This window comes from Gigantopelta aegis, chromosome 12 (assembly GCF_016097555.1).
Source record: "Gigantopelta aegis isolate Gae_Host chromosome 12, Gae_host_genome, whole genome shotgun sequence".
NCBI classification, from domain to species: domain Eukaryota; kingdom Metazoa; phylum Mollusca; class Gastropoda; order Neomphalida; family Peltospiridae; genus Gigantopelta; species Gigantopelta aegis.
In genome coordinates, this window is record NC_054710.1 from 50643145 (window position 1) to 50659547 (window position 16403).

Consider the following 16403-nt stretch of genomic DNA (forward strand, 5'->3'; position numbering starts at 1 on the left):
AAGCTTTTTGATCAGTTATGTACTGTCCATGCCGAATCTCAACGGTATAGGTCCCCCCTTGTGTATTCTCTTCTCCCAACCGCACAGAAGACACATACGTACGGACTTTTCAATACATCCAAGAGACTTGCCATGTATTTCATTTCGCTCCAAGGACTGTACGCACTGTATTCCCCACCACACGATTGAGAGGCTTTTTTTTCTCATTACACTCAGTGTATTTGGCGTCGTATACTAGCATCAGAATATATTGAAAACGATTATGTACAAAAGGTGGTAAGGCGTGTTTCAGCCCTTCCGATGGTTCCACTGGACAAAGTTGAGGACGTTTGGACTGACACAATTGCCGACAGTCCTCAGGATGAAATGGTAACATTACTGATCGACTACGTCACTAATACATGGATAGAAGGGCCATGGACTTCAGAAATGTGGAACCACTTTGGCAACGACAGCCACCGGACAAATAACCATTTGGAAGGATGGCACCATAAAATAAATCATAATGGCACTATCGATGTCAGAATCTGGTCTCTGAAAGACGAGTTGATCAACCACATCACAGACATGGAGTACACTGATCACATCGGATAACTTTTCCATTTCATCTGAAAGCTGCGAGAATCAACGGAAATATTATTTAAAATAAATTACCTTCGTTTGCTTTCCTTCTTCATTTTTCATAATTTTTTTCTTTAATTCTTTCTTTCTTTGTTTCTTTATTTATTTACTATTTTGTTTGTTTGTTTGTTTGTTTGTTTTATTTATTTATTTATTCTGTGTTTTGTTGTTCTCTCATGTATATACTTCTCTTTGAATATTTAATTTCTTATATATGCTTGTAATAGTTGTAGTCGCCGTTATTGTAATATTGTCATTATTGTATGTTATTAGGAGAGGGCCTCGTAAGTTGGATAACTCATGCCCAATCCACTTGTACATTACATGCAATATATGTTTCAATCAATCAACAGAAACATTTTTTGCTTTCAAAATTAATCGTGGAACTGAATTATGGAAACAATTAATGTATTACTGAAGTTTGAATAAAAATGTTATGCTACTTTTAAATTGGATAGTTTGTTGTATTAACATATAGAAATTAACAGATACAGAGATACAGACACACAGACAGATGACGGACGGACATACATATTTACACCAGAGCCGTTAAAACTTAGGTATTGTTGTATATCATTTTTAAAAGTTTGTTTTATTTTATTTATTTGTAATACTAACAACATAACCACTGAAAAGAATTCTTAGTGGTAATAACTGCATTGTTGTACAGGATTAGTTCGTTGTTACCTTTTGACTGCCCACACCGTCAACCAGGTAAAAGGGAAATTAACGAGTTCCGGAACGTAGATAGGTCCTAATTGGTACACATCAACAAGTCCCGCGTCGTAGAATTCATTTTAGGACCATTTATACAAGTTTATCTACTTCTCGCTAGATTCATCTCCTATATTTAACACACGGTCAATTATATCAAAACGCAATTTCATCAAGTTAATTTTTACTTGTATCATTCTGTATTTTTAAAGCATAGGTGGGGACATTTATGATGCCAGGGATTGGCATGCATAAATCTCAGCTGAAGATTCACAAACAACTGTGGTCATGGACAATACAAGCTGTAAGCGGAACGCGCCGGAAGTGGTTAAGGGACGTAACTCTGCCTATTTGTCTCGCGAATTTCTAATAGAGGCTATAGAACCAAGCAAAATAAAATATCAAATGCATATTTCAGAGCCCTATCATCACCGAATCGATGACAAGTATACTTGTTACATTTAATGCAAACTACTATCTCCATGTTGCAAAATAGTAGGACATTTCGAAGCGTTGCGTTAAGCATGCAATCTATGAAACCGCCCCTATCATACAGGTAAGTAGTGCCAATCACACATAGATTTGTGTACGTAATGCGATAATAGCAAGTAGTCTCATTAATGCATTGTATACTTATGGCATTATTTTAATTTATTACTGTGGGTGGAGAAGCATTTGAAGTAATCAACGTTACATGTAAATTCTAACATTGCTATTAAAACGATTGCTTGATGTTTATTATTGATTCCCACTGAACGTAGTAGTCTCCCTTGCCAAAACACGTTCTTAGAACATTACTATATGCCTTCAAAATATATAGGTAACGGAGGTGACAATCTATAGGTAACGTAGATTAAACATAATTTTTGATTATAGTAAAATTCAGTAGTATTTCAATTAAATGTAAGTGTTAGTCGACATTCTGTCTTAAATATAAAATTAGTAACATTTGAGCTTGAGAACCAATGTTTAGTCATTAATTAATCGTTCAATTTGTCTTGTTTGTAGCACTTGTTTCAATAGTAACGAAAATTACCTTTTTATTTCCAGGATTTCAAGGGTAAAAATACAAAGAGATTATAGGCAAAGAAAATTTCAAAGGGAAGAGAGAGAGAGAGAGAGAGAGAGAGAGAGAGAGAGAGAGAGAGAGAGAGAGAGAGAGAGAGAGAGAGAGAGAGAGAGAGAGAGAGAGAGAGAGAGAGAGAGAGAGAGAGAGAGAGAGAGGGGGGGGGGGGGGAAGGGAGGGATGGAGGGACAGAGAGAGAGAGAGAGAGAGAGAGAGATGTACATAGAGCAGAAAGAACAACGGAAAATGGATGAGAGAGGAGAGACAAGGTTAGAGTATGGGTAAAAAAAATCACAGGAAGCGAATGAAATAAGCTGAGAAGAATATTTCTCTTGTTGGTTCTAGTCCATACGAGTATGGATATTATTCAGGACGACGAAATGTCTTCAAGTATATGGCGAAAAAAACAGAAAGAAATCTATGCTAATGTTGCTTTCTTACAAGCATTACCGTTCAATTAACTTTACTTTCCTAGCTATTTTATGCAATTTTGTTAGACATATTGTGTGCTATTTTTCTTATAGGAAACCAATGATGCATTACTGTGCAGATTTGAAAACAGCCCATATTTGTGGTAAAAATGTGCTATTTTATAACTTTTTTCTGTGCAAATTATAAAGAAACTAAGGTATTGAAACCCTGCACGTGTGGCTATTTGATACTAGTGACTTAAACGTTTCAATTCATGAAATAAATTCATGTTGATTGTTTATTCTGCCAATTATGTGTTTTGTAATCTACATTTGTTTTCGCTTTTGTGATTTACGTTACATGGCTATCAGTTTGGCTCAGTTATACAATTGAATCATGATTTGTTTTGGTCTTTGTCTCTGATGGAGTATTTTACCCAGCAAATACAATGACACATCGAATACATTATACATTTAATCACTTTCATAAAGAGGTATTATAATACTTAGTTGTGAGCATATTTTCACATTATGTTTAACATGGAGGTAGTTGTGGTTACTTGATAATATGACCTATTTTGTTTAACTAATAAACATCAATCGAATGACAACAACCGATTGAAATGTGTGTAATTACTTTGTAAATTATTTGAAATAAAACAACCGTCATGTACGACCATTGACTGTGATCACGTGGTTTTACTTCTGACATTGTCGGTGTCCTAGTTCTAAACTTTGAGATACTGGCTCTCTCAATATTTATCTTTTAATAATAATTGTTCTTGTAAACATTCAAATGTTTTCCATTTTGATTATTTTGCGCTGTCAATTTGGGCAACATGGGTAAGAAAGGGTGATTATATGCTGGTCTACGTGACAACTTGTCTGAAGTTCTGTTTTTAGATTATCTTCCCATGTTTGGTATACAATCCTTTGTAATGACAAATTTTGTCGGCGTTTGTATATTATGCATCAAAAACATTGGTACCGTTCTAGATCAATAACATAGAGCTAACTTGATATAGATACCAGAGCCGTTTGTAAGTGGTAGTGGTAGATCAAATGACCAGTTGCAAAATGTTGAGGGAGGGAGACTGGTTACGCAGTTGTTGAATTAAAACAGGCCACGTGAATGTCAATGCCCCAACCAACACTATCAGTTGAAGTAATTGTAGACCTACGTTTAACGAGTTATTTATTATTAATAATTTTTGTTTTATAATATGAGGGATCTAATTCAGTTGGTAGTGCACACCTAGGATGATTGGGATGTAGTTCTAATCCTAGGATGATTGGGATGTAGTTCTAATCCTAGGATGATTGGGATGTAGTTCTAATCCTAAGATGATTGGGATGTAGTTCTAATTGAACCACTTCCTCAGAACCAGTGGGATTTTCCCATCCCAACTATCCTGATCATATCCGTTGTGCATGGTAATGAAATTCAAGACAAGTTGATTCCTGCACATGTTTAGCTGCACGTCCATCAAATCATCTAACACTGAAAAGGTATCTCTAATTGTATGCATCAAATTATCCGAATAGTGCATATTGTAATTAAATAATCAAATTGTGTGCATCAGTGTATGTCATAATTATATGTCTATAGCATTGTTCCTGAAACGTTTTGATAAATTATAACTCCATTCCTGAAATCGGTTAATGTTTGCAACATATGTCTCTACATTTACATGCACTAATTACTTCATAAATTAATAATGCTTGGTTTTCACTCGCCTTAGCGTTTTGATGAGTGCGAATTTTCACTCGCCTAAGCGTTTTGTGGTGTGAGAGTTTTCACTTGCCATGGGTTTTTTTTTAAAGCCAAGGACTGTCGTCTCATAGAGTTTTGATCTGCCAATCTTGGCAATATGATTCTCAGGGGCTGTCTTCACAAACTAATAGAGATATATTGTTGAATTTTAGAATTTGTTTTAAGTTTTAAAATAGGGAATAAAAGTTTAACATCAGGTAGTGTTTTCAAATTAATTAATTATGTACTACTGACAAAATTGATAATTAAACAGCAGAGCTCTATAGGCCAGTATACCTCTTGTTTGAATAATTAGCCAACCATGTGTTAAGGAATCTAACACGCATTTAGTGATATACTCAGTGGTTAAGTTAACTTTGACTTCAAGCAACCAGGCCTTGGAGATGCCTATAATGAAATATATTTATAACCTGAACATTTTCATTCATGCTTATTGTAATATAAAATATGTATACTTTTAGATGAAGCTATTCTTGAAATAGACCCGTGTCCTTCAAACTGGTTTGATGGAGTGCCACTGAATGTGACCTGTGTTCTCAAGGATGGTGCCATTGGCGGAAGTATGTTTATCAGCAAAAATAATCAACCGAACGTACAGTGTAATTCTACATTTGGTGACTGTTTTTCCTTTGATCCAGGCCGTTACGATGTTGTAGGAGTTCCTTCGGTGTCTGTAACAATGCTGATAAAAAGTTTTGAGAAAGGCAGAGACGATACAGAATGGATTTGCATTGATTTTACCCACGTACCAGCACCACCTTCTTGTAAGATTACATTGTCAGGTACGGGTACTTGCAATATTTTTACAAGTTAATTAGGTATAAAGTGAGGCCTTGTGAATCTGGACTTCTATAGTCTGTAAACTCTACCTTTTGGAGGGATCAAATTTGAACCACATAACCGTTATGTGTGACCAAGTCCAGGGGTGGGGGAAAGCCCTTTTTTCCCCCGGTCTGGGACCGATTATCTGTCTCCAAGAGCGGTATTATATTTCCAAAACGTATGTTTCCCAGTGCCATGTCATTCTTGTCGGTAATCAAAATTCTATCTTAATTGGACCTGAAATCTGCAAGTTACTGCAGAATGACTCATTTATAGACAAAAATTCAGACCACTTTTCTAAAATACATTAACTGTCTCCATTTGATTTTTTGAGAACCGTCTAAATTTGTGTCCGAAATTTAAACCAGTGCACATTTGTTTTTTTTAAATTAAAATTTACTATATATTACACTAAATGTAATCAAAAATTATGTATTGTTTTTCCGTTTTCCTTCCCCTTCTTATTATGGGAACTATCCCCGATTTCAATTAGAGGCTGTGCCGACAGCAAACGTGATGAATCTCCAGGCTGTAAGCACGTTAAGAAAACGGCGCACGCTATCACCAGCTCTTTCGGACGGACGGGAAAAGCTTGGCGTGGGTGGCGTGGGTGGGGTGGGTGGGGTGGAGAAGGGATTACATGGACAAAATATGATATATCGTTGGACTTATTATTATTATTTTTTTAATCCACTTTGACAATGGTGGTTTATTTTGTATTGGAATATAAGAGACGCATGCTTGTTTCATCATCCTGCAAAAATCAGCAAAACTGTACGTTTGTTTCCATCTATCTATCAATCAATCAACCATTTGACTCTTGCTTACATACACCAATGTTTCTGCTAGAATGAATGTTTTTTTGGGGGTATGTCGTTATGGATTTGAATGCATCCACAGTCAACAGGTGGTATAGGGGCCCTCGCCAGAAAGAAAATGGGTTACAGTTAGGGTTAGTGTTAAGAAAATCATACAGTAATGATAAGAAAAAAGAAAGAAAGAAATGTTTCATTTAACGACAAACTCGACACATTTTATTTATGGTTATATGGCGTCGGACATATGGTTAAAGACCACACAGATTTTGAGAGAGAAAACCCGCTGTCGCCACTTTATGGGCTGTTCTTTTCAATTAGCTGCAAAGGATTTTTTATGTGTACCATCCCACAGACATGGCAGTACATACCACGGCTTTTAATATATCAGTCGTAGTGCACTGGCTGGAACGACGGGCAGCGATCCCACACCGACTATGCATCGAGCTAGTGCCTTACCACTGGGTTACATCGCGCTCCCGTAATGATAAGAGTAATTAATTTTGTCAAAAGATTAACTTAAAATAAAAAATCTTGAAAAAAATGGGTATGGCGCCATATCCGTTTTACCCTCTGGCAGAAACTCTGTCCACTGAAGATTCAAGCACGGTGGATGTGTCCAAGACAGGCGTGTTGGTAATAAGTCTGGAATATACAGTTTGAATTAGAAGAGACCCCCCCACACACCAAAAACCGCAAAAATATCTGTCTATCTATCTATCTATCTATCTATCTATATATATATATATATATCTATCTATATATATATATATCTATATATATATATATATATATATATATATATATATATATATATATATATATATATTATAGCCAGGATAGTGATGTAGCAGGAGTCAGAGATAGGCAACAGTGTTGGTGGTTGTCAATTTGTTTCAATATTTGCACCAGTAACGGGTAAATCCCCCACATTGGAGGATCCTGTCCCATTCCTCTTGGAGAGCGGCGCCTAATTCAGCCAAGTTGGTTGGCTGACGTTGACGTTCTCGGAGACGTCCCATATGTGCTCAATGGGTGAAACGTCTGGGCTTAGGGCTGGCCACGGTAGTGTGGTGATGTTCTGTTGCTGCAGATGCGCAGTGACCAGTAGAATCCGTTGAGCACGGACGTTGCCATCCTGAAAAACAAAATGTGTCCAGCCTGACGTGTGAAGGGCACAATGATCGGTGCAAAGAAGTTGTCACGGTGACCCTCCCATGAACAATATGCAGCTGGGTTCTGACAGTTATAATGACACACCATACCGGACCCTCCTCCAAATCGGTCATGAGGACGATGGAAGTCTAGTGTGAATCTGAACTCGTCTGAAAACATTACCCGAGCCCATTGCCTGTTAGCCCAATGTCTATGGTGTGTACACCATCGACGTCTGGCAGCAGTGTGTCTTGGAGTCTTTGTATTCCATTGAATTCAGTATGCTATGCTATCCTACAAAGAAATATTATGGTATAATGCATCACTGTTTGGTTGGTGTTAGTGCATATGGGTCATATCTAACTGGATAAAGTATTTCAAGGCTCTCATTTCAATAAAAATTGCACACTCAGTCAATTAATGTGTTAAATTAGGACACTTTTTGTTGTTATAGATTTCTGTTTTAATCTTCACTGAAATCACTCCTTTGTTGTAAAAGGTATTGAACATAGTATATGTTAAAATGACTGGTTTGCAGACAATGCAATTCTCAATGTGAGTTATTTTACCTCATACTACATGGACACTACATCTTCAAAAATTAAGTGAAATTAAATAATTTTGCACTGAATTGTTTCACAAATAATGAGTATTTATGATTTAGAAATAAAAAAGGGCAATATCTGTTTAATGTTACAAAAAATGAACAAAGTTAAGGCAACTTATAGGTTTGTTACAACAAAATCTGTAGTGTCCGTAAACATCTAATAATGTTTTACGTGGTCAAAAGAATTCTACATCCAATTGAGGTTTGCAAGTCAGATGTATGGCGAAATTCTGCAAAGTAATAGAAATGTGAAGTAGCTAAAGGATTTGAAAATAATACACACTGAACGTGGATTTGTAGTGTCTGTAACTGTATACTGTCCTTAACCTTTCAAAATTTAGAAACTTTAGGAAAAATACCAAAATATTTGTTTTATTTTGTAAGGCTACACCATGTTAAAATAAGAACAAACAAAAATAATATAGCTGAATCCGTTAACTGTTATTTTATCCAGCATATTAATGAACACAAAGTGAACGATAATTTAAAATGTATAAAAATGAGAGGTAGGGTGTAACAAGGTTCAGTATCTCCAGCGATATACAATATATACTGAACAGCATTCAAAACGCACCACCAGTTGATAACAAATGTGAATGTGGTGTATATCAGCATTATCAATGAATAAGTACCATACTACCTTATAGACTATGCATGACGACGAATAACTTACAAAAACTATTGCCTGAACACTCCATGAAACACAACACCAAAACACAACATATTGCGTGCATAGCATTAAAAACGTTAATTAAGTGTGGAAATCATGCTGATCGGGGTTATAAACGATGGTCTCTGAAAAGCCACTTTCATGTATGAAGTAGTCTTTGAGGGAACATTAAACAAGTGATGGCAAGTTTGAGTAACGTGAACGTGCCTTGGGCATGCTTCAAGTCAGCATTTCGAATAAAGTCGTCACACAGTGGTTTCGATGCCACCATTCAACAATCACTAGACTCCACAGAACACTGTCCACGCCCAGGCCAACGACGTGTTACGACACCACCACAACAACGCCATATTGTTTGTGATTGAATGCTGCCAGCTGCCAGAACAGCACCGACTGATCAAGGTCGATGAAGGGTTATCAGCGTCGCCGTCTTCGCTCTGCTGGGCTGCATGCTCAACGACCATATGCTGGACCTATCCTGACTGATCGACATCGAAATGAACGCCGACTTTTGGCAGCAACGTATCGTCATTGGATATTACAACGTCGGCATGGTGTGCTATTCTCTGAAAAATCCCGTTTCCATTTAAGGAATGCTGATGGTCGGTTTCGGGTGTGGCGTAGGTGTGGAGAACGTTACCAAAATGACTGCCTTGTCCAGACGGATCGACGGAGTGGAGGGAGTGTCATTGTGTGAGGTGGGATCAGTTATCATCACCGAACAGCACTCCATGTTTGCCGTGGCAGAATGGACACCATTAACTACAGGGATAACGTCTTGCAAAATCACATCATTCCCTTCTTTCATCAACATCGGGATATGCACACATTTCAGCAATACAACGCCCGAGCGCACACAGCACGTGTTACAACACAGTATTTAGCGAACAATAATGTCCCTTTGCTTGAATGGCCAGCACTGCCCCCTGATTTATCGCCAATAGAGCATATTTGGGATAATCTTGGTCTAGGCATCTCAATTCGTCCACAAATGAATAACCTTAGAGAACTGGAAAACGCACTACAGCAGGAGTGGAATGTTATCCCCCAGAACACTATTTATAGACTTATTGGGTCGATGAGAAAACGTTGCATGGCTTGTGTTGCTGCAGATGGTCGTCATACACGGTATTGACTTTTTATTGTGACCCCACGTGTCTTTCATACGTAGATGCATTAAAACTAATCAATGATTATGCATCCTTTTTTTTTTTTTTTTTTTTTTTGTCATTATCAATCATCCATCTATTGCTGTTCACAACATAAACCTTTATTGCTCAGGTATTATTTTCGAAATTTCTTGGTGGTGCGTTTTCAATGCTGTTCAGTATATGTGGCAGTTAATGTTATCCTTTATAGCCTGAGCTTCGTACAAAGCTCTTTAAATAGATACAAGTGAAATATGTTTGTTAATAAAAATATACATATGGTTTATGGACGGTAAATTGAACAAAATTGCATCAAACGGTATATTGCCATGTAAGTCATCTTTACACATGTTATTTTCCTATATATTGTTTTCATAGGCTCACACCATCAGTTTAGTACCCTGCAGTCATAGGTAGAGGACTATCTAAGTTACATAGAAGTCTACATATGACACCGAGGTGGTGTTACAGTGGCTGCCATCTTGAATTCAAGATGGCCACCAACAGTATGATGGACAAAAAAAAATGCCATCGATGGATTTATTTATGTTAGGTATGCAAAAACAATTTGTTTACAAGATGTCGCAAAAAAAAGAGCAAATTACTGAACAGTCCAAACTGTAAGGTGTGTGCCCAGGAGAACGTGTTTGAACCTTAACTGGATATAAGCATGGAAATAGTTGAAATGAATGAATGAATGAATGAATGAGTGTGTGTGTGTGTGTGTGTGTGTGTGTGTGTGTGTGTGCGTGTGTGTGTGTGTGTGTGTGTGTGTGTGTGTGTGTACACACGCATAGACGTGTTATAAAACAATTAGAACATTTTGTAATCAACTTTTAGATATAATAAGACAATTTCTACAAGCATGGACAATTTGCCGCTTCTTGACTCATGGCTGCCAACATACTGCCAACCTAGTAAGTCCTGTTACATCAGTAAGGTGGGCCAACCTAGTAAGTTCTGTTACATCAGTAAGGTGGGCCAACCTAGTAAGTCCTGTTACATCAGTAAGGTGGGCCAACCTAGTAAGTCCTGTTACATCAGTAAGGTGGGCCAACCTAGTAAGTCCTGTTACATCAGTAAGAAGTGAAAGTGGATATGCGTCACCCACAATGGCTACAGTGCCAACACCAATGACACTATTAATTCATGTTTCTTGCCCAGTGTACAGGGTTATCCAGCTTTTGCACGGTACTAGGAAAATATTTCTCACCCCAGGGCTAGATAAATCTGTTCGACCCCGAGGGCTAGACGATTTCTGCATACACGTGACGTCATAACTTGTTTTACGACGATTGACGTCATAACTCATAGTTTTCAAAAATTATATTTGCCATTTCACATTGTATCATTGTTTTTTGTTTGTTTTTTTAACAAATTAATATTTTCAATTTTGCCTTTGAGTATATATATGTATGTGTGTGCGTGTGTACTCAAAGGCAAAAGTTATTGTGACATGGATTGTTTGGAGTAATACATTTGTGAATGGATTTATGGATGTAAACTAGAGAAAATGTGCATGACACAGCTCTAAGAAATACAATCAAGAAGTTGTTACAGCGAAACGTGGAATATTCCGGAGAAATATTGTCCAATGTTCACCATAAAAGGTCAGACATTCAGTCGCAAATCATTGCCACTCTGTGCAGACTTCAGAAATCCAGAAGTCAGAAAAACACCATTAGTGAACTGTTTGATGAAAATTCGTCATGCCACGCCTCAGTGAAAATGACAGATGGCGAGTCATAAGGATGCTTGAATCTGGGACCTCGCAGCGTGACGTCGCACGTCAATTCAACGTCCACAGAATCACCATATGACACTTATGGCAATGATAGCAACAAAACAACCAGGTCAGGGACCGTACCTGTAGTGGCCAACCACCTGTGACAACCCCTCACCAAGACACATGGATTCTACCGACGCATCTGCAAAACAGGCATTCCCAGGAACCTTCTCCAGCATTTAGTGGCCTCAATGAGACAACGGTGCCAGGCCTGTATACAATGATCAAGGTGGACACACTCACTACTAACTGTGTGAACTTCGCTCTGGACCCCCTCTAGTGATGTGGCTCATTTGCATGGTACATATGGTACATGCGCCCTTTGGACATTTCTCTTTCCGTATTATAACGTTTCATACACGGCAGTAAAAACCTATCATCAATTATCTTTGTCTTTTGTGTGTCAGTAACGTTTGCCTTTTAGTATACATATATGGATATATAGTCGATCGTAACTATTAAATTACATATGAAATTGTGTCTGTTACACGTTGTGTGACAATAACACTGGACTTGCTGTTCCGATTTTATTTTGTTTTAAATTTTTTTTGCGTATTTTCACCAAAACCGCATTTATTTGCATTGTCTGTATTAAATTAAATTTAATATATATCATGATATACGATTTGTTACCTGTGTTTATTCCACTGAAACATACGTGCATGTTTGCTCCCGAACCTGTTTTTATTACAGTCAGATGGTAGAAACCGTATTGTTAAGATATATCCTAACCAAACGCGATACTACTACTACTATTACTACTATTACTACTACTACTAATACTACTAATATTACTACTACTAATAATAAAATTATTTATTTTCAGAGGGTAAACACATTCAGTACAAGGTGACTGGTCTCCCACGAGACACTCTCTAATCTATACATGATATTATACATACATACATACATACATTCATACAAACAACATATACATAGCAACGCATGAGAAACACAGTATAAGGAACAATAACCATATTATGAATATTTAAATAATATTTAAATCAATTTGTTGAGAAACTTGAGTCAGTGCTAATTCAATACATCATCATTATTTTAACAAACACATCAAGTTTCCAAGTTATTATCATTTGAATAGTGCTTAAACTAGCTGGATTTGAATGAGGCGAGGGATTGAGAATATTTTATCTATAAAGGTAGTGTGTTTCACAGTTTAGCCCCCTTGCATGAAAAACTATTACCATAAAATTCTATTCTTGGTTTTAGTTTATAAAAATGACTATTGTGAGTTGACCACAGATTTATGGAGTGAATTTCTGAAGTTGTTTGAAACATTGTTTCTAGACATGCTGAGGGTTTTGTATACAAACTGGCAGGTTCTTAAATCAATTCTTTATTTGATGTTAAGCCATTTAAGAGAGCTAATTATTTCTGCAGTGGAAGTTGGTTTTTTTTTTTTTTTTTTTTTTGGGGGGGGGGGGGGGGGTTGCAGCTTGATTTTGGATTTTTTTTTTTTTTTTTTTTTAAATATATATATAGAATGTTTCGAACAGATTCCCCAAACAGTGGAGCAATAGTCTAAGCGAGGTAATATGTAAGGGCTATAGAATATTAATCTGGTCTTTTGGTCAAGATTTGTTGTTGTTGTATTTTTGTCGAAAAATGTATAACAAATAATTCCATTAATGTGGTTAGTCCATGTCAGAGTTGGGTCAATGTGTACACCAAGAGGTTTTTCAGAAGTGGAACATTGAACTGGTATGTGATCTACATATACAGTCACTGCTGTTGTGGTTTCTGCAATCGAGGTCAGTTTTGTAGAAGAACCAATAAGAGACATCGTATTGTGGTTGCATCACAGACTTAGCTCTTTCAAATCTAACTGGCATGTCATATCCTAATTGCACGCGTATGGTGCGACATATAAATTGTGACTGGGAGGACGTGCATTTCTGTATTGTTAGTTTCATTATTAATCGTAGTTAATAATAGAGCTAGTGGTACAAAAAATCGCATCTAGTCAGTCAAATTAGTCTACACTTCCGTTCGGACACAGTCATATATACACAAACACATTCATATTAATTGCAAATACCAAGACTTATTAAGATGCCCTTTTAACGAGTCAATCATCAATGCGTCCCTTTTTATTGGTCTCCACAAGATGTGGGCGTAAGTATTTCTGTTGAGCACAATTAAAAAAAAAGAAAAAAAAAGTACATCTCCTTATCTGTAAAAGAAGGTGATTGCACGCAAGTTTATTACCGTCAAAATATAATTAAAATTCTTTTGCAATATAACGTCATCCCATTGGTCCAGCCGTAGCAACGGCAGTCTGATTAGTTTCCTATGAAGGTAAAAATTACGTCGTTAGGGAACATAATACCTGATGACGTCATTTCATATTGGTAATTTGTCTTACTAAGTGTTATTGTTTTAAATTTAAGGATTACCTGTTATTTCCTTTACGTTCATCTAGGTATGAGAAACAAAATCATCAGCAAACTTATGTGAGAACGGCTTCGTCGATTCACCCAGTTTGCAAATGATTTTGTTGTTGTTGTTCATACCCTGATGCACGTAAAGAAACAAAAGCCAATCCTTAAATGAAAGAACAAGTCGACGCCTACTCCACTATTCAGTAGTAACAAGGGGTCTTTGCTGCAAGCGACTGGAGCGTAAACGTGCCAGAAGTAATTTAGTGGATGTTCGTGTCACTAAGTTGCTGGCCAATTCCTGTCACATCAATGTTTATAGGAAAACCTTTTAATCATCTGTACATTTTTTTGTTGAATGTTATCCGTTCATGTTAATGACTAAATGTTTGTTTTTGTTTCAGCTCCATATGGTGTAAAAGGTGAAAATGTGACCACATTAACGAAAGTTACTCTGCCATTCAGTGTTTCGGTGACTGGAAGCTGTACTTACCTCCTCCCAGACTGTACTTGGATACGCAAGGCATGTACCTGTAGATATACAATGTACTACCATATACTAAGATATATTAAATTTGTCTTCAAAACTGTCTTAAAATCTATTGTTTCATTAAAACCATTTTAAACATCCTGAAGTGAAAATAACAAACTGCATTGACTCTAGAAACGTAGTATTAACACCAGATGAACATAATGAAAACAACAGAAGCTAAGTAAACTAAGAGAACTAATCAATTAAATTGCATGTACAGTACACGAACCAAGCAAAATGTCACGATCGACGATCAATATTCCTGGCTATGAAGTATATGCTAAAAATAGAGGGTTTTTTAATTTCATCGTAATATTGAAAATGTCAATATTATTGAATCTCAGTGTAGATATGGAATGTGGTTAGGCATAGGCTTTGCACACATTAAACACTTTAATTGGCATTGTATATATTCCACCAGAAAACTTATCTGATGCTTTTGATCAACTTGAAAATGAGTATTTGTCATTTGTTAACAAGAACAAACCATTTGTCTTATTGGAGACTTCAACTGAAAATACTGTAAAAGATACGTCATCAATCTCTATGAAAGTTCAAGGGAAATGGTGTAATAACAAAAAACAAGTATCTTGTGGTAACTTTGAAAAAAAGAAGTACTTATTAAATGAAATACTAAAAAAATTAAAAGACTGCAAGTCAACGGACGTTGATTCTGATTTTATAAATGGTATAGTCTCCAATATAAATACTATGTTTATAACTGCAGCTACAGATACGTTTGGTAAGAAACACACTTGTAAAACAAAAACGAAACATCCTTTTAAAAAGGTGTGGTTTAATGGAGCCTGTAAAACTGCAAGAAAAGAAGTCAGAAAAGCCAGACGAAGATATACACAATATGGTGGAAGTATTCTGAAAGCCAGACGAAGACATAGACAATATGGTGGAAGTATTCTGAAAGCCAGACGAAGACATAGACAATATGGTGTAAGTATTCTGAAAGCCAGACGAAGACATAGACAATATGGTGGTAGTATTCGGAAAGCCAGACGAAGACATAAACAATATGGTGGAAGTATTCTGAAAGCCAGACGAAGACATAAACAATATGGTGGAAGTATTCTGAAGGCCAGACGAAGACATAAACAATATGGTGGTAGTATTCTGAAGGCCAGACGAAGACATAAACAATATGGTGGAAGTATTCTGAAAGCCAGACGAAGACATAAACAATATGGTGGAAGTATTCTGAAAGCCAGACGAAGACATAAACAATATGGTGGAAGTATTCTGAAAGCCAGACGAAGATATAGACAATATGGTGGTAGTATTCTGAAAGCTGACTTGAACTCCAACGAGAGTCACTGTTAGGAAATATAGATCATCTATTAAACGCAAAATGCTAAAAACTGCAAAGCCAAAAGAGTACTGGTCAATTCTGAACAGCAATTAGCAGGGACGATCACAAGTGGAGGTGTCTGTTGATTCTTCATTTGACATTTTCAAAACGTTTAATAGCAGTGTTGATGAAACGGTGCATGATCTCGTGACACCAATAGAATAATTACAGACCCGAAGCCAAGAAACCATTAATGATATTTTGAACAAGCCTTTTTTAGCCGAGGAAATAACTAGAGCATTTAAAAGACTCCATTGTAATCGATCAGCTGGAGAAGACTATATTATTACTGAATATATTAAGTACTTTGTTGATATGATATTACCTTTATATGTACTAGTGATTAATGTTATTCTTAACAGCAATTATACCATCTAGTTGCCTAATTGGACTCGTTGTACCAATATATAAAAATAAAGCCACCCCAACCCACAACTTACCCTCAAAACTATAGACCTATTACATTATTAAGCTGTTAAGAGAAATTATTTATATCTGTACTTAATTCTATATTAAATGAGTATGCA

The 16403-nt window shown here is 36.5% G+C and overlaps 1 protein-coding gene across 2 annotated transcripts in view; it reads left to right on the top strand.

The window, feature by feature from the left end:
* The window catches only part of LOC121386620, an 81023-nt gene that overhangs the window by 44265 nt on the left and 20355 nt on the right, over positions 1–16403 (top strand). For both annotated transcript variants that reach the window (XM_041517579.1, XM_041517580.1), the window contains exons 6-7: positions 5047–5367; positions 14389–14507. In XM_041517579.1, coding sequence (XP_041373513.1) covers positions 5047–5367; positions 14389–14507 — 440 coding nt within the window. The remainder of the gene's footprint in view (positions 1–5046; positions 5368–14388; positions 14508–16403) is intronic.